General features: G+C 42.9%; 1 protein-coding gene across 3 annotated transcripts in view; it reads left to right on the plus strand.

Moving 5' to 3' along the window:
- The window catches only part of palm1a (paralemmin 1a), a 250,110-nt gene that overhangs the window by 78,496 nt on the left and 147,134 nt on the right, over positions 1 to 24,480 (plus strand). For 2 of the 3 annotated variants that reach the window (XM_073068837.1, XM_073068838.1), the window contains exon 2: positions 12,920 to 12,965. In XM_073068837.1, coding sequence (XP_072924938.1) covers positions 12,920 to 12,965 — 46 coding nt within the window. Of the gene's footprint in view, positions 1 to 12,698; positions 12,805 to 12,919; positions 12,966 to 24,480 lie in introns of those variants that run through there. The other variant, XM_073068836.1, reaches the window with a different exon arrangement.

Genomic DNA, 24,480 nt, shown 5'->3' on the forward strand with positions numbered 1-24,480 from the left:
TAATTTGACCACTCTCAGCAGATTACTGCAGTAGCACCCCACCCCCCACCCCCATACTAGACGATGATTCAGCCAGTCAGAATACTCTCCACAGTACATCTGTAGAAGTTTTTGAGTGTTTGAGGTGACAACCACATCTCCTCAAACTCCTGATAGCCACTGTCTTGCCTTCTTTTTAGCTGCATCAATATGTTGGGACCAGGTCAGATCCTCAGAGATATTGACAACCCAAGAACCTGAATTTGCTTACTTCTGATCCCTCTGTGAGCATTGTTTTGTGTTCCCTTGACTAACCCTTTCTGAAGTCCACAACCAGCTCTTTTGTCTTACTGACGTTGAGTGCAAGGTTGTTGCTGCGACACCACTCAACTAGCTGGTATATCTTGCTCCTGTACGCCGTCTCATCTCCATCTGAGATTCTACCAACAATGATTGTATCATCAGCCAGTTGATAGATGGTATTTGATCTATGCCTAGCCACACAGTCATGGGTATATAGAGAGTAGAGCAGTGGGCTAAGCACACACCCCAGAGGTGCACCAGTGTTGATTGTCAGTGTTATTACCAATCCACACAGATTGTAGTCTTCCAGTTAGGAAGTCAAGAATCCAATTACAGAGGGAGGTACAGAGGCACAGATTCTATAGCTTTTTGATCAGGACAGTAGGAATGATGGTGTAAAACGCTGAGTTATAGTCGGTGAACAGCATCTTGCATAGGTATTTGCATAGCTCAGGTGATCCAAGGTCTCGTGGAGAGCCATTGAGATTGCTTCTGCTGTAGACCTATTGTGGTGATAGGAAAATTACAGTGGGTCCAGGTCCTTGGTGAGGCAGGAGTTGATTCTAGCCATTACCAACCTCTCAAAGTAATTCATCACAGTAGATATGAGTGCTACTGGGTGATAGTTAATAATGCACCTCACACTGCTCTTCTCAGGAACTGGTATAATTGTTGCCCTTTTGAAGCAGGTGAGAACTTCTGACCATAGCAGTGAGAGATCGAAAATGTATTTGATTATGCCCACCAGTTGGCTGATGCAAGTTTTCAGAGCCTTACCAGCAATCCCATTTATCTACATTAGGAGGTGGCCTTGCCAGTGCCTCACCAGGCTGGCACTGCAGACCAACCATTTCTGCTGAAGGACTATTGGGCTCTGACCACTGAACCCCACCCCTTTCTGCATTGAATTTCAACGGTCTCTGCAGTGGGATACTTCAATGACCAATACTGAACTGCATTCTTTATTCCACCAAGACCTGCATCCTGTGATCAGTACAGGCCCTGTATCTGGATGGTTCTGGCTATGGAGATCAGGGTCATGGTCAGTCTGATTTTCCCAGCCTCAGATCCATTCCAGGCTGTTGACCTCTGCCACATCTCTCTGAGGTTGCTTCTTGCTGCGTTAGAGAAGCCACACAAACTTCATGCTGAAGGAGAGGAGGTTTCACCTACTTTTCCAGGTGAAATGTTGTATTAAATCCAATGAGCCAGCATGTTACTGGCAACATTGGCCAATGCCGCACCATTGAAGATCCTGATCTCATGAGACTTGGGTAATCAGGGCAGAGAGGTTTTCTCAAAGTTCGTAATTATGACCTCACAGAGATGTCCCTGGCAAATGCCAGCCTGGAAAACTTGTGCTGTATTGACAGAGTACTATGTACAAAAATATCACTCCCATCAGCACTGTCTACTCTCCTGTTGAGGTCCCTCGGGCTCCCTGGGAGCATTCTCTCTTAACTTGGTCTCTCCATGTCCTTGAGACGATTCACACAACCTCTCCAACACTGTTGTTCCCAGTCATTCAAAAACAATACTCCCCAGCAACTGGAAGTGTGTAGATTGTACAGTGATATCAAAGATCATATTTTCAGGATGAAGTGACAGGAGTAAGTAGAACATGGGATAGATCAGAGGATGCTGCACTGAATTCAACGTGGCAGGATGCTACCGGCAACATTGGCCAATGCCTTGCAATTGAAGATCCTAATTTTATGAGATTTTGGTAATCAGTATCATGCTGACCCACTAGACTGTTTAAAGTCACTAATATATCGCTGTGCAATTTCTAGCCCTCAGTTAACAATGCATCTCTGGTTAAAGGCCACATGCCAATCATCAAACAGCAACAGACATCTTCTCATTCCCCCTGTAATTAACAAACCCGAAACAAACAGATTAATTGGTTATTCATCACACAGATATTTTGCGAGTTCTTGCTGTGCACATAATGGCTATCTCAGACAACAACAGCTTGCTTCAAACCACTAGAAAACATTCTAAGTGATGCTGTGAACTCCTTTATTCAATGCAAGTTAATTTCTTTTACTCAGTTAAAAATAAGGAATGGTTCCTGTGAAATGAATTTTAGATTAACAGTGTTGGATTACTACTCGACTGAACCATCTTCTGCAGTACAACTTGTGATCCGCTGCGTTGACCTAAACTCCTCTGAACAGAAAATAACCTTGAGACCGTTTGAAGGAATGTGTCCTAAGGTTGCTATGTGACCTTTGCCAGTAGAGAAGGCTAAATAGGCACCCCTCCCCTGCTTTCTTTCCTTTGATTGGCCCCTTGTATTTGTCCTCTTAAGAACTGGTGTCAAAGTATTGTAGAAATATTAACCAGAGTGGGAATCAACACATTGCCTTGAATAAATCTAAGTCAGCTGCACAGTTCAGTTTTTCCACACTGCTAACACTAATGCACAATTTCAGTGTCAGCCTGCAATGATGGAGTGTAATCTCTCAGAGGAGACATTGGGCCAGATGGTAGGGTTCAACTGTTCAGCTGTCCCATTGCACCAATCATTCAGGTTGGAGTCAGACCAATAATTTGCAGGGCTACCTGACAAGACACAGAACAGGAGATACCACCTTCCAGCAAAATGGAGGTGCACCAGCTGCCCTACAGGGTTGTGGTTGGAAGGCAACTGGCCCAATTTATAGCTGCTCTCTGCCGACCCAGCTACTTCCTGACTGGAAACAATGACGTTTGTTGGCATTATCCCAGTAACTGCCCATCACCAAATACAGGCCATTAACTTAAGGCTCAGCCCACAATCTAAAGCAGGGGTTCCCAAACTGGGGTCCACAGACGCCTCAGTTAATGGTAGGGGTCCATGACATAAAAAGTTTGGGAACCCCTGCACTAAAGGGTATGCAAAAACATGCTAAGTATATTTGGGATGGGAACATTCTGCCCAGGGCCTGGTTGATATCCATTCCTGCAGCCAGGAAAATCTCATCTGGTTATTTATCTCCTTATTGATCATGAGAGTCTGCAAATTGATAGAGGTGTTTCCCACATTACACTGAATTACATACTGAACTTTAAAAAGCTCTATTCAAATCTAAATATTTCCTTTGTAATTAATCTTCTAAAACAGCATGACTTCAGAGAATGGCAACCTTCTACATGCAGCTCCTCTGAAAACTGCCTTCTATGATATTATTACCACATATATTATCTACTCTGTGAGCCCCATGTGACCAACGAGTTTTGTTCTACCTTATTTTTTGTTCACGGACCTAAAACTAATTGCATCTAATTTCAATCGTTTGGATGATGACATTCTCTAAGTTCATACAGAAACTATCTGGGAACAGTCAGCCTGGTTCTCTGCTTCAAGCATAAAGACGAGGATAACTTGCTGGGGTTCCTCCACTCAAGACTGAACCTCTGAGAAGGATGAAGGACTTTGTCAGTGCTTCTTTGACAACTCTGGTTGAAGCCCATTGACCCCCTGTTAGATGCCACTATCAAGGGAAGCAGGGATTGTAGAATTCTACTTTGGGCCTCAGCTGTGAACTGAGCACTGTAGCTTCCCAGCTTGGCCAAGCAGTCTGAAAGAGAAGCCATGAGGAGGCATCTGAAGTACGATGCATCAAATGATATAATCCGTGGAATCTCCCAAGGGACAAAGTTTTTATAGTACAGAATCTGTTCTGATGCTTTCAAAGATGATATCTGATAGCCTCGACAGATATGCATAATACATGACATTAGGAATCTACAATGGCTGATAATGAACTTGTGCATTAGACTAATGTCTAAAACACAAAATTACATCAGGGTTGTTGCACACCACAATCTCCTATATAGGGTCTGTTAAAAAAAGCGTTCCCCATGTTGTAATTCGTGTACTAGTTGAAGTGTCTCTCAGCAAAGTGATCCCTATATCAGGATACATCCATTTCATCAAATCCAAAGTTGTTTATGTAGATAATGCAATAACCAGGTTACTAGCTTGCAATTGCTAAGCTCAGTAGACCATTACCTAACTTGATCACTAACATGTTGTCACAACCTTTAAGTCATTGATAAGGTCACCAACTCTCAACCATACAGCCCAGTAAACCATTAGCTATTTGGCTGGTACTTGCACAGGTCAATCCCATCCACTGCTCCTCATATAATGAAGTGGTCATGCCTGCTGGCAGCAAGGCAGAAGCCATTTATGACTATGGACTCATATGTGGCAGGTGACATTCATGTCACGTTGTGATATTCTGACAGTGACTCCATGTATGATTGTGGTCCCTTCATTCAACTCCCACTCTAGACAGATGACAACAAAAGTAAGATGCCTTCATCTGCAGAGAGAGCCTGGTGTTAAAATTATAGAACTATGAGTCTTGTTCTCACTTCATGATCACACTGCAACTGTTCCACGGCAGGTACTGCCAGTGGCTGTCCCCTACGTGATGTAACCCGACTTCCTCCACTTGACATCGAATTCAGCTGACACCATTGATCTGAGTCATAAAAGAACAAGTCAAACTGTGAGGTTAAAAGATCAACTTCTGGGTATTCTGTGTCTTAGATTAAAGTCCGAAACTCAAAAAAAGATTTATTATTGGTTTTTGTTTATTATTGTCACATGTACCAAGAAATAATGAAAAGTTTCTCTTGCACACTGTCCATACTCATCAAATCACTGCATAGTTCATCGTGGTGGAACAAGGAAACACAATAACACGACAGAATGATGTGTAAAAGCTACGGAGAAAGCGCAGTGCAGACAAACAATAAAGCACAAGGTCATAAGGAGGTCAATTGTAAGGTCAAGAGTCCATCTTATCATACAAGAGGTCTATTAAGAGTCTGATAACAGTGGGATCAAAGTTGACATTTGTGATGGTATTGAGTTCCCTGTGTGCAAAGCCTTAAACTCAGAAGAAGATTTTAATCCCCATCCAAATCTACAGGTACCTCACTTTTGGGAGGTTCTACTGTGTCAACCTACTCTTCAATGACTAATTTACTTCCCTGTCTTGCCTCTGTGGTGGGGTTAGCTGCCAATATCCACTGGTTGAGCGGTGGGTCCTCCCTCTCTACCAAGGAGGAAGTAGTTTAAACAATTTAACAGCCATAGGATTTCTAATTTATAAAAGATTTCTGGAATTCAAAGGATTTCCAAACACAGGTACAGTTCTTATGAACTAGAAGAACATACCAACAAGTTGTAGATGACTGAATGGTCCGTCCCAGAAACCAAAGGTTGAGAAATGAATTTTTTTGTAATCACATTTTTCTGACATTCTCCTTGTCAGTCCCAACAATCCTTAATGATTGTTATTATAAATAATCCATGATGAAATGTTTATAATATTTTCTATTAGATTACATCATTTGCACGATTTTTTCCTAGATACCTTTGCTTGGACAATGTAAATCACACAGATGGTCTTAAAAGCTTCTGCTGACAGAGATCCTAAACATCTACAATTAATGGTGTGAGGGCTGACCCTCTGAGTACACAAACATCCCAATTTGCTATCACATTTGATGTGTTAGGTGGCATAACTCCATTGCATGCATTTAGCTAATCCAGATAAGAAATCTCCTGGTCACTTGATTTTGCAAATCTGTGTCTCCAACTTCAAACTGACTGCTGCTTCCAATGTACATTAAGAGCGGGAGGCTGGTTTTTGTTTACAACAAAAAGCTGAGCAAAGAACGTTCATTTAAAATTTAATTTTATCACCAACAACTCTGACCGTTAGAAAAGGCCTTGCCACTGTGCTAGAAAGCTGAGTTTAGCAGTAAGTCTCTTGGAGCCTGGAAAGTAAATATCTATCACACCTTAAGCTTGGCAGTACATATATTTATCCTTCCAAATCACCAGGTTAGTGAATAGTCATTAAAAACAGAGATGTGGCTACTTCTTGCAGAGGCAGACGAATCTGTGGAATTCTCTGCCCAAGCGGGTTGTGGAGGCTGAAACACTGGAGACACTTATAGAGGAAGTAAGCAAAATGTTTAAAGTTGAGGGCTCTAGGGAATTGGCCTGAGGGCTGGGGCAGATCAGCCATGATCATATTGAATGGCACAGCAGGTATGAGAGACCAAATGGCCTATTGTGCTCCTGCTTAAGTTCTCAAGTTCTAGATTGCCTGGACACATTCTATTATCTAAAAGATATGAGTCAGGAGTTTCCTGAATGAGTGCAGCTCCAAAAATATTCAAAAAGCTCGACACCGTCAGAACATAGCATCCTTCATTCAAAGTTCAAAGTAAACTTTATATCAGAGTACATATGTCACCACATACAACCCTGAGATCCTTTTTCTGCAGGCACACTTAGCAAATCTTTAGAACAGCAAACATCAAGAACTGTTGTCTGTAAACAAACTGTACAAATGCAGATATAAATAAATAACAATAAATAACAAACATGAAATAACAAGATTACAGAGTCCTTAAATGAGTGTGGCTATCCCCTTTGTTCAAGAGCCTGATGGTTGGAGCTTACTAACTAATCTTGAACCTGGTGGTACGAGACCTGAGGCTCCTGTACCTTCTACCTGATGGCAGCAGCAAGAAAAGAGCATGGCGTGGGTGGTGAGGATCTTTAATGATCCTCCCACTCCCCCAAATATTCACTCCTTTCACCATCTGTGTATTATGTTGGCAGTGTTTACTATGTACAGATGGTTGTGTCCAATGCTTTTCTGATAGTACTTGTTAAATTACCTAGACAAGAAAGGATAGCATACACAAGGAAAAGCAAATTCCTCTGCAGTTTGATGGCATAAAAATATACCAGTGTTTTTCATCCCTGCTGCATTGAAATCCTGACATTTCTAACCCCGGTAGCAATGTTTGAGCACCAGAAAGTTCCGTCTTTACCAGAATGATGGGACTAGTCAAAGAAGACGGTTCACCATCACCTTCTGAAGGGCAATAATGGGTGTGTAATAAATGTCTGGTCATCAGATCCACATCTTGTAAATCAATAGAGAAATGTAGAAGATTATTGAATTATTGAATAATTGTTGGACCTTAAGTGCTGAAACATTAAACATGAGAGCAGAGAGAGCCACACAGACTATGTGTCCAATCATCTGCAGATTGATAGAAGGTGTTGTTGGCAGCATTATCAGGTAACATTTAATTACAGTCACCTGCTGAGCTGTGTCCATTTTGAATTTGATCAGAATCACTGTTCTCTTGACCTCATCACAGCTGTGGTCCAAACATGAATCAAAGAGCTGAATGTCCGATGTTTGGTGAAAGACACTGCCCTTGACATCAAAGCAACACTTGACCTTGAGTTTAGGAGATCAAGTAAGACTGAAATCAGTGGAACCAAATGGAAGACACTCCAGTGGTCAGAGTTTTGCCTTCCATGTGGGAAAGTGGTTGTGGTTATTGGAGCTCAAACACCCCATTGCTTTAAGTGGTCGTTTGGGCAACGTCCTTGACCCACTGCCTACAGCTGCTTCATCAAAAGATCAGAGAGGAGATGCTCAGTAATGAATATGTTTTGTTCATTTCTGTCCACAATTCTTTAGCAGGTGAAGCAGCTCATTTCTGTGTGCAGTGAGAGTTAGACAATGTACAGGCATAGGCTGAGAAGTGGCCATTAATATGTTCTGATGCACAGTTTTTTGATCCTCAGTGAGTTTGAGTTGTAAGGAGTTTATACATTCTGTCCGTGACCATGTGGCTTTCCTTCAGGTATTCCATTTTCCTCCCACATTCTGAAGGTGTATGGAATTTATAGAGTTTTTTGAGGAAGTTACCAGGAAAGTGGATGAAGGCAAAGCAGTGCATGTTGTCTACATGGACTTTAGTAAGGCATTTGACGAGATCCTGCATGGGAGGTTGATCAAGAAGGTTCAGTCACTTGCCATTCAGGACGAGGTAGTAAATTGGATTGGATATTGGCTTTATGGGAGAAACCAGAGAGTGGTAGTAGAGGGTTGCCTATCTGACGGGGGCCTGTGACTAGTGGTGTGCCACAGGGATCAGTACCGGTTCCTTTGTTGTTTGCTACCTATATCAATTATCTGGATGATAATATGAACTAGATCAGCAAATTTGCAGATGACACCATGACCAGGGCTGTAGTGGATAGTGTGGAAGGCTATCGTGGTTTGCAGGTGGATCTGCTCATCTGGAAAAATGGGCTGAAAGATGGCAGGTGGGACTTAATGCAGACAAGAGCGAGGTTTTGCATTTCAGTAAGACCAATCAGGGTTGGTCTCACACAGTGAACGGTAGGAAAGTGAGGAGTGTGGTAGGACAAAGGGATCCGGGAATACAGATGCATAATTTATTGACAGTGGTGTCACAGGTAGATAAGGTCACAAAGAAAGCTTTTGGCACATTGGCCTTCATAAATCAATGTATTGAGTACAGAATATGGGATGTTATGTTGAGTCTATAAGACACTGCTGAGGTCTAATTTGGGGTATTGTGTGCAATTTTGGTCACCTACCTGCAGGAAAGATGTAAACAAGGTTGAAAGAGTGCAGAGAAAATTTAATGTTGCTGGGTTTGGAGGATCTGAGTTATAAGGAGAGATTGAATAGATTAGGGCCATATTCTTTAGAAAGTAGAAGGTTGAGAGGAGATTTGATAAAGGTATACAAAATTTTGAGGGGTGTAGATAGGGTAAATGCAAGCAGGCTTTTTCCACTGAGGTTGGGTGGGACTACAACCAGAAGTCATGGGTTAAGGGTGAAAGCTAAAAAGTTTAAGGGGAAACTTCTTCACTTAGAGGGTCATGACAGTGTGGACTGAGCTACCAGCACAAGTGGTCCATGCGAGCTCCATTTGAACGTTTAAGAGAAGTTTGGATAGGTACTTGGATAGTAGGGATATGGTCCAGGTGCAAGTCGAAGGGAGTAGGCAGTTAAATGGTTTCAGTATAGACTAGAAGGGCCAAAGGGCCTGTTTCTGTGCTGTACTTCTCTATGACTATGACTGTATGTAGGGTTAGAGAGTTGTGGCAAGCTATGGTGGTGCTAGAAATGTGGCAACACTTGCAGGCTTCCTTCACCACAATCCTTGGTCGTCAATGTAAAACAAATCATTTCACTGTATGTATCAATGTACATGTGACAAAGCTAATCTCTTTTCTTTAAAAGATAGAATTGGCCTCCTCAAGATGAGGTACTGCTACCTGTATCAGTCCATGAAGGGGAGGGAGTGGGAGTCTCACAGTTCAGACCTAACAGGTGAGGAGGCTTCATCATGGTGTGCTGCCTGACTGCGATGCTAATCAAAGCTAGTCTCAAGAAAGAGTTAGAGGATCAAGGAGACTGAAAGACTGAGGGCTAGGAGGCAGAAGAGGGAGAATGGTGGCTCCAAGAAGAGCAGGAGGAATAGGACCAGCATTGAGTGCTGTCAGGGAAAGTGCTTTCAAACCTTTGTTGCTCTTTGTGGTTTGACACATCTCTGCCTCCTGCAACTCTACCTTCTGGTCCTCTCCTCCAAATCCACTGGGGTTCCACAGCCCCCTTTATATTGTAAGAATTAAATTACCCCTTATCCTCTCCCTTTAAATCATATATGTCAAACTCAAGGCCCGCGGTGGAATTATCTTTGGCCCGCGAGATAATATCTAATTACTATTAAAGCTGGCCCCAGTAATCGAAGCGCCTATGGCGTATGATATGGCTAATGCTGAGTTTATTCAGGTACCAGGTTTTCAGGGTTTTTAGTGTTTATTCGGCAGACTTCTTCATAAGAAACGGAATTTGTAAAGTGAAACATTTTGTAGTTATAGCAGAGACTGAGACACATGAGAGCAGGCTGAAAAAACGGAGGCAACGAAAGCTGCGTTCGCACGCGTCCGACTGATCCGGCCTGCATGAAGCTGCATTTTGCTCAATCCGGCCCATGACCTAAAATGAGTTTGACACCCCTGCTTTAAATCCTGGGAAGTATATTGCTGTGTTGTATAGTTTCTCCTTATAATCTAATTCTACCAACATTCACACTGTAAGACGTCCAAAGGCAAGATTTTCACCCGAGGGTGATCCAGTGTTGTTCAGAATCAGGTTTATTATCACTGATGCACAGTGCAATACATAAAAACACTATAAAATGTATGTGCATTTTCACCTCTATGTAAATTGTATTATATGTACTATATATAACATATATATGTACAGTATTTTAGCTTTTGCAAACGTCCATGATGCTAGTACCCTTGATGGAGCTTGCTGGGTTTATAACCCTCTGCAGCTTTTTACCATCCAGACGATGGTGCAACCAGTGAGGATGCTCTCCACTGCCCATCTGTAGAAATTTGTTCAAGTCATTTGTAACGTACAAAATCTCCTTCAACCTCCTAATGAACTATAGCAGCTGTTGTACTTGCATCCATATGTTGGGCCCAGGATAGATCTACAGAGAGACTGACTCCCAGCACCTTGAAGCTACTCACCCTTTCCAATGAGGAATGATAGTGTTCTCCCAATTTCCCCTTCCTGAAGTCCACAGTCAGTTCCTTGGTCTTACTGACATTGAGTGCAAGGTTGTTGTCAACCCCATTCAATTAACCAATCTGTTTCACTGCTGTACCTTACCTCCTTCTGTCCAGTCTCGAGAGATCATGGATGACTTGCTTCCACTCCCATTCTGTGGGTTTTGAGGTGCCTGATGTGTGCCCCATAGGCTTCAATGTACTCTTTCTGCTATTTACAATAGACTTCAGTATGTTCCCAACCATGATGTTACAGCCCCACTTGAAATGCTCACACTGCTCTTGGTTTAGTTTAACCAGGGCTTTCTACAGCTGCTGCATTCATTCTGTCCCCTTGTGCCTCGCTCTGCTAACTGCAAAGGTGAAGATTCAGTTAGCCTTTCTGAACATTATCTGAGCCATCTGTCACATTTTAACAAACCACATATAAGAGATTAAGAATGCAGTTCCATCCTTTTTTAGGTCCAATGTAGATGACTTAATAACTTCCTGTATTAACTTCCATTTGGCCACCCCTTTGCTGAACTTGTTAATCCATTGATATTATTTTGATTAGAGGGCTTCCCTCTGCAGTGTCCCCTGTCCCTGTGCCAGCAGCAAAGCTGGAGATCCGGGCACCTTCACCATGAATAAAGATGAAGACTAGCATGGCTTGCAGAACAGTAGTAGTCACCTTCTCTGAGTTAAAGGAATGTTTACAGTCTGCTGCTAATTTCCGAACTAGATAAAAGTGCCTTTCTGTGATGGCTAAAGAAGAATGACAGTTAAATTCGTGAGCTAATGTCTGAAGGCCTGGGCAATTGAACCAGGGATATGAGTTCAGATCCCAGCAAAGCAAGCGGGACTGTGAGTTTGTGTTATCAAGTAACCTTGGAAACAAAAAGCTAGCATTAGTAATAGTAGACATGAAGCCGTGAGATTATCATTAAAAAGAACTATTTTCAGGGGAGGAGATCTGTCATCCTCACCTATCTGCTTTATATATGACCCTAGACCGACTATTTCAGGGTTTGTGCATTCACCTTTATATCAAGTCCTGTGGCAGCTCAAGATGACCCAATCTGTAACATTAGGTTGTTTCAATGGCCCAGGAAGCATTACTTTCAAAAATGATCTCATTTGGCAAATGACCCTGTACTCATGAATGTTAGAAGTGAAAACAGACAAAGCCAGTCAGGCAGCATCTGTGGGTGCAGGAACAGTTAACGTTTCAGGTCAATGACTCTTGCTCAAGTAAAACAAAGTTCAGAGGTGGCTGTGCTGCTCCTCTCGCCATGATGAACCCCTTCAACGTGACTGAGCTGCCTCAGGATGTCCCCACAGACTCCACTCGGCACATCAGAACTTTTGCATGATTCGAATAAAAACTGAGATAGAAGAGACTGCAGATGCTGCCATCTGGAGCAAAAACTAAATGAATTGGTGGAGGAACACAGCAATATCTGGGTTCGTCCAGGATTTGTTTATTGTTTCATATTAATATCACTCACAATCACTGCAGTAAAATTATGTGTATACCTTTGCTCCTTATCACAAAGGGTTTTGATACAACAAAAAAGGAGAGGTTGTGACAAAAGGATCAGTAACAAAGGATGCAAATTTGTTGCTAGAAGAACCAGGAGGCAGGTGAACGTTGTGCGACAAGGAATGATCGAAAGTACAGTGACAGCTGAACAGTGTAGAACAGTGGTAGCTGATTTAACAGGATTTCTCAGGAGTATTAACTGCAAACTTGTAAAGGATCTCCGAAAGGACACATAGAGGCACACGGATTGGAAATCTCTTACCGTGAGGCTCAGTGTGCTGAAATGGTTTCCTGCATCAGTCTGGCATTTGTTGAATTGGATGCCTAAATCTATTACAGCATAAATCATTCCAATTTCTCTGGTGTTTGATTGGCAGAGCTGTACATCCCTGATCAGGATATGCTGATTATACTTGAGAGTCTCCTCCTGCTCAGGGCATTACAGTACTGTGAGATTTTACTGAACAGCATCTTGAAATATTGGAGCTGGGTTAGGCTGCGCTTTGCTGCTGAACCTTCTACACGCAGGCATCATGAGGCTAGACCAGAGCAGGTTCTCAAAGCTTCCTTCGTTCAATAATTTCTGATTGATTGTACTAATATTTTTTTCAGTAGAACTACTGTTAATGTTTCTGTTTTCTCTTAACAATTATCTTTTTTAACTGTAGGATGTCCGAGACTTTGTTTCAGCAGGAGAGGCTCCAAGCGATTGCGGTGAGTCTAAATTTAACATTCTAATCTTTCCATTTTACTACCTCGCGGGATTGTTGCAAACATTCAGCTAAAGAGATATTGTCCAGAGATCTAGAATCGCCAATCTCCTTTACTTTAGAAGTCCATAAGATTTGTAGGCCAAAACCCAGCCAGATCTCACAGAAAATCAACAGCATGTGGCAAAGAGTGATTATGCTGAAAATACCCTCCGGATAGTAGGATGGCATCACTGAAAAAATCACACTTCAATGCATCTCTTAGTAACCCTATGTACGAGATGATTGGCTGCTGTCTGAGAACGAGTGGGAAGATCAGTTAACCTTTCAACTGGGGCACTCTCCCAGTTTCACCAAAGGCCTGCCTCTGGGGTGGAAAGTCCTGACTGAGCACTGTTTGCAACTCATCTCTCCTCTTTAAGGGAGGGAGGTTGTCTGGTGCAGGTAACTAAGATCAGGCTGGCATGGACTGGATGGGGTGAAGGGCCTGAGCCTGTGCTGTAGTACTCTTTGACTCGATGAGAACTGAGCGCTTAGTGCAATCCCGCCTCCAGCCACAGTTTGCAGTCATTCTCATCAATGAGTTGGAATTCTATGCAATCTCCATTAAACAACACCAATTATCCAGGTTCTTTAAGGATTAAATTAATATATTTTAAAAGATATAAGATTAATTTCCTGCCTTGTTCTGCTGTAAATAAATGGATTCTTGGGGAAGTATAACCAGCAAAGCAGCTTTAATAATTTTGTGCTGATAGAGCAATTCTGTTGTTGCTGTGCTTGATTGATGAGACTGTCCAGAAATCCTCTGTGAATATAAAAGCACAGCCTAAATGGGACAATATATTGAAATCCGTTGCACCAGCAAACAAAAGCCCTGGATTGTGCTTCTCTTCAGGTAGTGTATCTGTAGAGAACCACCGACTAACACAGGTAAATGTGCTCCTGACTCACTGGCCTGTGCGTTACAGCGCACAAGGCAAAATCACGCCGGGATTTTAGGTGCCAGTCTATCTGACCTTGCATTTTGCTCCAGCACTGAAACCTAGGGTAGACATCAGTCACATCTCTCTGACAGTCAATGTAACCAGTGCAACCCCGATTAATTGAAAAGGCTCACTGACATGGCTGGAAATGGTAACTGATATTAAAATGTTCAATTAATATTAATTTTTGGATGATTTATATCAGTTGTTTTACATAAATGTAACTAGTAATTCATTTACTATTGTTCTTAAGGACATCATTGTTTATTATCATCCTGAGATACAGTAAACAGCTTTGTATGCTTACCATCCTAAGAAGGTATTGCGATACATAAGTACATCGAAGTAGCACAAAAGAAAAAAAACAGTAACAGAATGCAGAATAAAGTGCTGCAGTTTTAAAAGAGATTTATTTTAATATTGTTAATGATTTAACTCTCATTTGCTAATTGTTCAGCGGTCTTTAGTGGCAGAAAACTTTGATAGGCCATGGGGTTGGTCCTTGACAGGCACGGCCTGGAGAGTGGGGGTCTTTGACAACAAAGGTTGTCTTCTTGAGAGAGTGGCAGAACTACTGCCCTCCCCTGTGAGGTTTCCTGGATTCCCCTAAAAGCTCACTTGGAATTGGCAATCTGCAGCCACTCTGGACTCGACTGGCTCCCAGTGATGCTCCAGCCAAGTGATTCAGTCACAGGGGCAGGCTGCCATTGGAACTCAATGGCACTTTTCACCTCTTTCCCCTGCACCACAAAACCATTACTCTGTCACCACTTGCTACCAATGTGCTGGCGTGAGGCCACAGGCTGAACGGTCCCACAGCACCTTTCTGAAGAACAGCAAAGGAGATCTGCCCCATGGTCAGGATAATATTTATCACCCACCTGAATATTTTCTCATTTGTGGGACATAACCACTTCTAGATTGCCTCCGCTAAACTTACGCCTCAGTGGAAGTACTTCATCAACAGTGGAATGCTTGGGGCACTGAGAGATCTTGCTTAATTTATTTGGAAAAGCTCGGCTCCACTATTTACTGGACTGATTCACTTTCTTAATTAAGATTTCAAACAGTAAGTTGGGCTCCCTTCTCTTTATCCCCTTCCTTGTTCTCTCTCAGGAGGCCTCAGTCTTCACAGCTCAACATCTAACCACCTTTGTCCAGCCTTCAGTTTTCCAAAAAGAACAAACGCCTGGTCCATCACGCTACCTGCTGGCCTGTTTACACCCAACGTACATAACCCAAGCAATGACGGTGCAGGGAGTAGCAGGGTGTTGGGGTAAGGGAAAATTGGAAGCTCATTTGTCTCCTAAACCTGATTTCCACTCCATAACTTTGGCAAGTTACTGATCATCTTTACCATCAGCGAGGCTGGATTTGATGCAGCAATCTCTTTGTCCGTTCGGACAGCTTGGCCCCTTCTTTTTGTTGTGTATACTTACAGCCCAGTGAGCTCACTTGCACTCCATTCCATATATATCTGACAAAACCATAAATTAATATGGTTAGCAATTCAAAACAGAAAATCAGATCAGCCAGTCTAACCAGAAGATCAAACAGCCACTTGAACCGGCATCAGCACTCATCAGCCCAGTGAGATTGTTCTTAGATCCTTTGTTTTGAATCTCAGCCTGGGAATTGAAGACTAATTTGACAGGGGACGTGAGAACAGACACATACATAACTCCAACCATTTCCCTTATCGACAGCAAGCCTCTGCTGAACAATGAAAGGAACATTGTAGCAGAGACATCATTGCCTTTTACAGCGGATTTATGGAGGGGTTCCACACCCTCCCCCCTTATCACTTCCCCTTCTGCATGGGCGTCTCAGCTCTCCCAAAACAAATACATTTGGTCCTGAACTACTGCTACTTATCCGCAATTTAAAAATATTTCATTACATTTACAATCATATTTCAGCTAAGAAAATTATGTTGGCATAGAATCCCATTTTGCTGATTAAGAAAGTTATTCTGGAGATAGAGACATTGGAAGATTAATTACTGTCTTGTAGAGGAGTCTAGGGATTATGTTTAGGATAACTGTGAAGTAGTTACATCAATGAAGTGTGCAGCTGGAGTGGGGTGGCATGGGGCTGGTGGATATGTGACAGTGATTAACACACAGTTTCTGAGAAAACTTATCTGACATCTTTATAAAGAGGGAGAGCTTCCTTCCCAAAAGCTTCAGTGTGTATTCTTTGCAGATGTTTCTTTATTTTGTTTCTAGCCGTGGAGACTAATTTGAATGTCCATAATTGTTACTCACAAGTCTTTCACATAGATTCTCCAAGTCAAAAATGCAGGAAATCAAACAATGGAAGCTTAATTGCCCTTTCATTAGCCAGTGTAATATGAATGTCATGTTCCTTTTCTGGGGGTTTAATAGACAGAGACACCAGGCTCAATGGCAGCCTCTATTCCACAGTTAAACTATTAAATAATTCCCTTGTACAACAAGTTGGGCTCTAGACCTCACAACCTACCTCTGTATGATCTTGCACCTTTCTTGTTTTACCCGCGCAACGCTTTCTCTGTAGCTGTTACACCTTATTCTGCATTGTTATTTTACCTCAGTACACTGTGTAATGATTTGATCTGGATGAACATTATGCAAGAGAAGCTTTTCGCTGTATCGTGGTACAGATTATAATAACGAAGCAATTCCAACTCCGGTCTATGACAGGGCAAAATGCACCAGGCAGTCAGTCCCCTGAAGAGAGTCAGCGATTTGGGGTGAGGGGCCATGCCTGTAACAAGATGGCTGCCTGTTATTGCTGTGCTAGTAATTGAAATGTTGGGGTTGAAAACCAGCCTTCTTCAGAACAACTATTAAATAAACTTCCAGTCTCACAGCCACTGTTTCTGGTGTTCACAAACCTCATGGAGATGCTTTGGTGGCACTCCAGGACATGGTTTACTTCTGCTGACACCATAGGAAGGTGTGCTGATCTTGCAGGGCATATTGGATTAAAGTAGGATGAAGAGCATTAAAGTAGGTGGGTCCCCAGGACCTGATGAGATCTATCCAGGACACTAAGAGAGACAAGAGAGGTGGTTGCTAGGTCCTGACAGAGACACTGTATCTGCCCTCGCCACAGGAATTGAAATTGCAATTAGATGCTTTTTTTGGTAATGTGTGTACCTCTGGTCACTGTATTACAGGAAGAGCTGGAGGCTTTGGAGAGGGTGCACAGAATGTTCTCTGGATAAGAGAATATTAGCAATGAGGAGAAGTTGGACTTTCTCTGGATCCTCAGAAGCTGAGGGTCTGATAAACAAGTTGTAAAGTTAGAAGAGGTATAGACGAAGTGGAAGTGTCAAATACAAGAGGCTAAAGCTTTAAGATGAGAAGAGGAAAGTTTAAAGGAGATCTTTCCCACAAATGATGTTCAGCACCCTTCATCAGCTACAGTGAACATTATGACATTATCTGTCTGGGGCAGGGGTCCCGAGTACAGTGCATCACACACAGAGGCTATGCTGTGACTGATGAGCCCTAAAGCATGTTTGTTGTAAAGCCCTTCAGCACTCTCCAATACGTTCACTGGCAGTGATTTGTCAGGATTGATTTGCATAACAGTGGGCATTGTCTCTACCTTTAGGGAAGATATTCACAGTCATTTTCTTATGGTAGGAGTGTCTTGAACATGAGAGTATTGGTTTAAGGTGAAGAGATGGAGAATTGTGTAGTCGGTTTTTTACAGAGTCGTTGATACCTGGAACTCACTGGCAGAGGAGGTGGTGACACCAGAAACAAGTGCTACATTTAAGAAGCATCCTGAGAAGGGTATTGACCTAAGGCAAGCAAATAGGATTAGTGTAGGTGGGCAAAATATTCAACATTGATGTGTTGGGCCTTTTTCTGTGTGGTTCATTTCTATGAGTCTGTAGCTGCAGCATAACAATGAAGGTGCTCGGGCTTGGATCACCACTTCCATCTGTCTTGCTGTTGCCAGTACTCACTGAGAATGTACATTCCTCTGACCTGGGACAGGGAGCAGCAGGAGTGGATGGATCGGGAGGAAAGAGTAAAGAGCGAGGGGTGTGATGTTGAAGACAGGAGAGAGAGAGTCAATCTACTTGATCCCATTTCAGAGGCATTTTACTGTGAGGGATTAGGCTAGAGGGTAATGTTCCACATACAGTGAGAGCAAGCATGAATGGCTGCAGGTGTAATGATGAAGGTGTGTGATTCACTCTGTCTGTCTGTCTGTGTTCATCCATGTGCTACTGGTGCTTTATGCTCGGGTTTAACTTCATTTGTTTATTCCAAGATGTGTTTATTTTCTTCATCCAGTGTTTCCCAGTCCCGTCTCTGCCCATACACACAGCGTACATTTATTCAGACACACGCTGCATTCAATCCTAAAACAAATTATCTCTAATGTTTGAAAGCAGCTAAAATGCCTACTCAAAGATTCTATCCTTGTAGCAATTAATTGTATTTAAGTAATTGAACCGTTGAAGGACAGCCAATAGGTATATTAGGTGGTCATGGACAGGGTGAAAAGAATGGGTCTTGAGAAGACTTCAATGAGGAAGAGTTAGGGAGGTAACTGGGTGAGAGGAGGTGGGTGGTGAATGAATGGGAGAAGGTAGGGAGATGACGGCATAGAGGGAGATAGGGAGGTGATTGGGGAGTGAGAGGTGGGTGGAGGGAGATGGGTGTGAGAAGGTGGGGAGGTGATTAGCCTTGAAAATGACTGGGTGATGGGTGATAGTGGTGGGCTGGCTAGGGAGGTAGTGGGCAACAGACCTTTGAAGAGTGGAGAGCAGGAAGTGAGGAGATCAAAGGGTCTGAACTTTTGGCAGTGATGAGGCACTGAGGTGGTAAATTAGGTGTGGGATTGGTTATTATCCAGGAACACCTAAGGAAGAACCTAGTTGGGAAGAGTAACAACCTTCAGACAATAAACTGAGTATGGTTAGACCCTCTTCACATAACAATGAAGCTACTTAAAACCATTTCTCTTCAATGTGGGCAGTCTCACCATCTGCACATCTTGTCTACGTGGTATGGTTTGACACCAGATGAATGAAGTATGCTGCATGCCTAGCTCTCTCCTTACGTGTCCATCATCTCCAACTGTGATATTTTTCGTAAGATCCACTTCTCAGTACAGGTATACTGTACGAGTTATACTATAACTGTACGAGTTGTACTATATCTGTGTCAACTGCTGGTGCAGACTTTCCATCTAATGTTGCTCAAACTTCCCTCTGTCACTACAGGGTAGTCATGGGGTGTAGTGCTCTGCTCCTGTACAATGCACTGTTAGACTCTCAAAGAGTCCAGAAGGGCTGAGTGAACTTCCACAGGTCACTGGGCCTCCAGCAGGTTAGCAACAGGTCTAGCACCCGCACTGAAATCAGTGGGAGAAATGACTACTGAACGAACAAGGAACTGGACCCATTCTCTAGGTTAATTTATGTAGTTTTACTTTAAGTGTGAGGATTTTAAAAATCAGTATTTAATAATTGTATTTCTTTTTTTTTAATATTTGGTTGTTCCTGAAAGTTTTCTGAATGCTTTTGAATGCCTTTCAATGGCAGCTTTGACAGTGGTTCATGCTGGCCATCAAGTGCCCATTGACACTTATCAGATTTATCAGCACTAGGATATGACCTTTCTGTGTCTTGGCAATTCAAGTCTGGATACTGCTTAACTATTGAGAGTTTCTGCTTCCCCACACTCTTAGGCAATGCACTCTAAACCCCAACCACCAAGATGGAGAATGCTTTCTTATATCCCCTAAATAGTTGTGTCCAAATTTGATAAACAAGATATGAGGGTTTGCATGAAGGTAAGGAAGAGATTTATTTGAATAGTTTTAAAGATGAGTAGTTACAGTAACTTAGACTGGAGAAGCTGGGGTCATTCTTAAAAAAGAGGAGATTTGATTGAGGTGTTTAAAATTGTGAAAGGTTTAAAAACAAAAACAATGCAACTAATGGCTAATGGATTGATAACTAAAGACCAAAGACTGAGCACACGTATCACTCGGCGCAGTTTCCATCCTGCTGTTACGGACTCTTGACTGGACCTCTCATACATTAAAAGGTGAATTCTTGATCTCTCGGTCTGCCACATCATGGCTTTCTTTGCACTTTATTTGCCTGCTTGCATCATACTAACTGCAATACTGTATTCTGCAGTTTGTTTTCCTATTATGATCTCTAGACGGCACACTGACCAAAGAATTTCACTCCATCTCAGTAATAACCCAATACAAAGTGATACCAAATTGAAGTTCCTTGGACAAAGAACCAGAGTCTAATGAGGAACATCTTTTTACACAATGAGTCATCAGGATTTGGAACTTGTTGCCTGCAATTGTAACTGATAGAAAATCAGTAGTAGCTTGATGTTTCCAGCAGTGGGACTGGGACCATGGTCCGGGACCAGACTCCAGCCCGTGGTTTCATGAACCATGCTGGTGAATGGCAGTTTGCAGAGCTGGAGGGAGGACATTACTGAGCAGGGTTCCTCACCCAGAACTGTGATGCTCCTTTGCCGAATGGGCAAAGATATGTTTCCGGTGTTGGTGAGGCTCAGCCAGGATCAGAGAACCAATGGCTCCACAGTGCTAGTTACAGCCCCAGGGCTGGAAAAACAATTCACAGCCAGTAAATTATTTATGAAATGCTGTCATTCTTGTAATATAATGTGACCTTAAATCCTGAGGTCTTCATCACACTGGCTCAACTACGAAGGTTTACAATGCAAAAACAATTTAAATTGCAAATTTAATTAAAATACTTGGTGGTGAGGACCATCTCCCAAGATGAAAAGCTGTTCTCAGGCAGCCGTTCAGCTGACATCCAAGTGCAAGCTGCAGAGGAAATCCTCCAGGCTGTTCTTTATTTGTGTTTCTTATGAGATTTTTTGAGTGGATTCCGGTCACATAAATCTTATCATAAAACTCAGTACATTAATTAGACCATAAGACAAAAGAGCAGAATTAGGCCACTCAGCCCATCAAGTCTGCTCCACCGTTCCATCATGGTTGATTTATAATCCCTCTTAACCCCGTTCTCCAGCCTTCCCCCATAATTGTTCTGGTTGCTTCCAACTGACTGGATGCAGAAAAGACATATTGCCTTGTTAATTCACGCCTAATCTCTCTACAATAAAAGAAAAGTGATTTAGATTTTTCTTCTGTAAAGTGCTGACTCACTCTCGTGACTCTTTCTTTCAAGTTACTAACCCAACAGCAGTTCCCTAATCTGGACCCTGTCCAGTGAGACTCTGCCATTCTGTGTGAGTGGGTGGGGGGGCCTTTTTATGCAAGAATTATCCTATACTGTATTCATAAACCTTGTGAGAGCAACAACTGAGGCAATGTCACTACTCACAGCTCCCGTGACCCAGTCCTGACCTTGGCTGCTGTCTGTGAAGACTTGGCGCATTCTCTCTGTGACAGTATAGTTTCCTCCAGGTGCTCTGGTTTCCTCCCACATTCCAATGCCGTAGGTTAACTGGCCATCTAGGTGAATGGTAGGAGAATCAGGCTGGAAATGGGGATTAGGATTGATGGGACAGCTCTGAGAGCTGCCGGTGACTCAAAGGGCTGGATGGTTCCTTCATCATATGAAAATACAAAGGAGGGGCATTGTCATTCATCGTACCAGACATATCAATACAGTCGCTTAAAATGTTTACTTAATATTAAGGCTGCATCAGGGTTTTGTTTGCCAACATTCCATCAGCGATAAGCTTGTGAGTGAGTTACACTGGGCCCAGGCCCTCCATATCCTTTACTGTTCACCCCCAGCCCCCATGGTGGCTGCACTGAGCTTCAGAACATCCCTCAGCACGTGGTGAAATGTGGAATGTGCCGTTCGTCAGCACGCATATGATAATTCTCCTTGCTTTGGAGAATCGGCGAGTTTCTGGCCAGACCAAAGTTTTTCTTTCATTCAGTTGGTGAGGTCCTGCAACAGTTGATGATTGTGTCAGTGAGTGTGGATCCGTAGATGAGAAAGTCCTCATTCTTGGGATAACCCTCGCCATTCTGTGTGGGATGACCCTCTCCAGGCACCACCCGTTTTCTTTCTTGGCAAACACACAGTCTACAAGGAGGTGGATCGTTGTCTCACCTCGCTGCGGCCCCCTCAAGTGCAGCATGCATTGGGATTGAGATTCTGGCTATACAGGAAGGATCTGATGGGGAGAGCCCCTCTCCCCGCCAGTCAAGCAAGGTCCTAGTGCTTGTTTGTGAATTCTCGTGAAGAGGCATTCTGTCGAGTGACTTTGGTTGTCTTCTTCGGGAACTGTCCCACAGGATCCATTATCTCTCTCTCTCTCTCACAGGGACCCAGAGATAATCTGTGAGGAGCACTGCCTAATTACTTTATGATCGAAGGAGTTTTATTGAACCATATACTCTGCAAGGAATGGGTGGTACAGGAGTGTCCAGCTAAATGGATCATTCTGTGGCAGTGTGGCCAGTCATGTCACCAGTACAAGTCGTGACACATGGCGTTCTACTCTGCTTTGCTGGGAGCTAACAGGAGTGCTCAGAGGTTAGAGAGGACAGTGGTGCTGGGGTTAATTTACTGGATTTACAGTAAAAGGAGATGAAATCGCACTGTTGAAGCCTGCACATCTGAAATTTGATGGAACAGAGATTGTGATATAAAAAGCTCATTTTGATAAATTTAGTTACAGTTTGTCATAAAGGCCCATTTGGTTCAGGGAAAGAGAAAAAATTGTGTTTACATTGCACTTCTAACAATGTCCCAAAATATTTTTAACCAAATCCAGTGTGGTCTCTGCTGTGACTCGGGAAACACGGGAGCTAACTTGTGATTTGTAATTTCCCTGTGACCATGTTTGTCTCGGGTGCTCTGGTTTCCTCCCACAACCCAAAGACATGCATGTTGGTGGGTGAACTTAATACTATCAGTTGCCCCCAGTGTGTAGGTGAGTGATAGAAACTGGGAGTTGCTCAGAACGAGGGGAGAATAAAGTCAATGAGATTAATGAAATGTTATTTTAACTGAGGAATTGGTGATTGATACCACCCTGCAGCCCAACTGCATATGCGGCTCTGTGAGATAAACCGGGCCCAGTTTGTCCAGAAAAACGGAGAAAATTAGTGTGAGAATAGGATTGCTCTGAGAGCTGGCACATTCCCTAATGGCCAAAATGTCTTCCTTTTAACGTAAGGAAATATGAAGCTGTTTGTGTTAGATTATAAGACCATAAGACAAACTATAGGAGCAGAATTAGGCCTTTTGCCCCATTGAGTCTGCTCCATCATGGCAGATTTATTTCCCTCTCACCCCATTCTCCTGCCTTCTCCCTGTAACATTTGCCCTTACTACCAACCTTCGCTTTAAATATACCCAATGACTTGGCTTCCACAGCTAGTTGTGGCAATGAATTCCACAGATGCACCACCCTGTGGCTAAAGAAGTTCCTGTTTATCTCTGTTCTAAAAGGACACCCTTCTATACTGAGGCTGTACCCTCAATGTCATAGACCCTCACCTATAGGAAACAAACTCTCCACGTCCACTTTATTTCCATATACCTATGTAAGAGACTCTTAAATGTCTCTATCGTATCAGCCTCCATCACCAGCCCTGGCAGTGTGTTCCAGGTAGCCATCACTTCCCATGTAAAAGCCTTACCTCTGACATCTCCCCTGCGCTCTGCTCTACTCACCTTAACTGGATGTCCTCTGGCATTGACTGTTGATGTCCTGGGAAAACGGCACTACCTGTCCACTGTATCTACAGATTATATGCCTCACAGGTCATCTCTCATCCCCCTTTCTACAAAGGAAAAAAACACTCACTCACTCAAACTTTCCTCGTAAGTCATGCTCCCTAATCCAGATAGCATCTTGGTAAATCTCTGAACCCTCTCTAGAGCTTCCACATCCATCCACATGAGGTGAGCAGTACTGAACACAATATTCCAAGTGGGATCTAATCTGTGTTTTATATATATTCAACATTACCTTGCAGCTCATTAACTTAGTCACCTGACTAATGAAGACCAACATACCATATGCCTTCTTAACCACCTTATCAACTTGTGTGGCAACTTTGAGGTTATCTATGGATGTTATCCTCAAGATCCCCCTATTCTTCCACACTGCTAAGAATCCTGCCACTAACCTTATACTCTGTCTTCATCTTCAATCTTCCAAAGTGTATCACTTCATACTTCTCTGGATTGAACTCCATCTGCCCCTTCTCCACCCAGTGCTGCATCCTGTCTGTTTCCTGTTGTAACCTACAACAACCTCTTCATCTACAACGCCACCAACCTTCATATTATCTTGGAAGTTTCTAACCAACCCACCCACTTTCTCATCCAAGGCATTTATGAAACCCAGAACAGATCCCTGAAGAACACCAGTAGTAACTGTTCTCCAGGAAAAATATGCTCCATCAACTACCACCCCCTTGATCTTCCTGTTTGTGGGAAGGCCAATTCTGTGAACCTCATGCCTCATAATTTTTTGGATGAGAACAGTCCAGATCTCCCTTGGTTCTAGACTGGAGTTTAAATGTAGT

The sequence above is a fragment of the Hemitrygon akajei genome, chromosome 16 (assembly GCF_048418815.1).
Source record: "Hemitrygon akajei chromosome 16, sHemAka1.3, whole genome shotgun sequence".
NCBI classification, from domain to species: Eukaryota; Metazoa; Chordata; class Chondrichthyes; order Myliobatiformes; family Dasyatidae; genus Hemitrygon; species Hemitrygon akajei.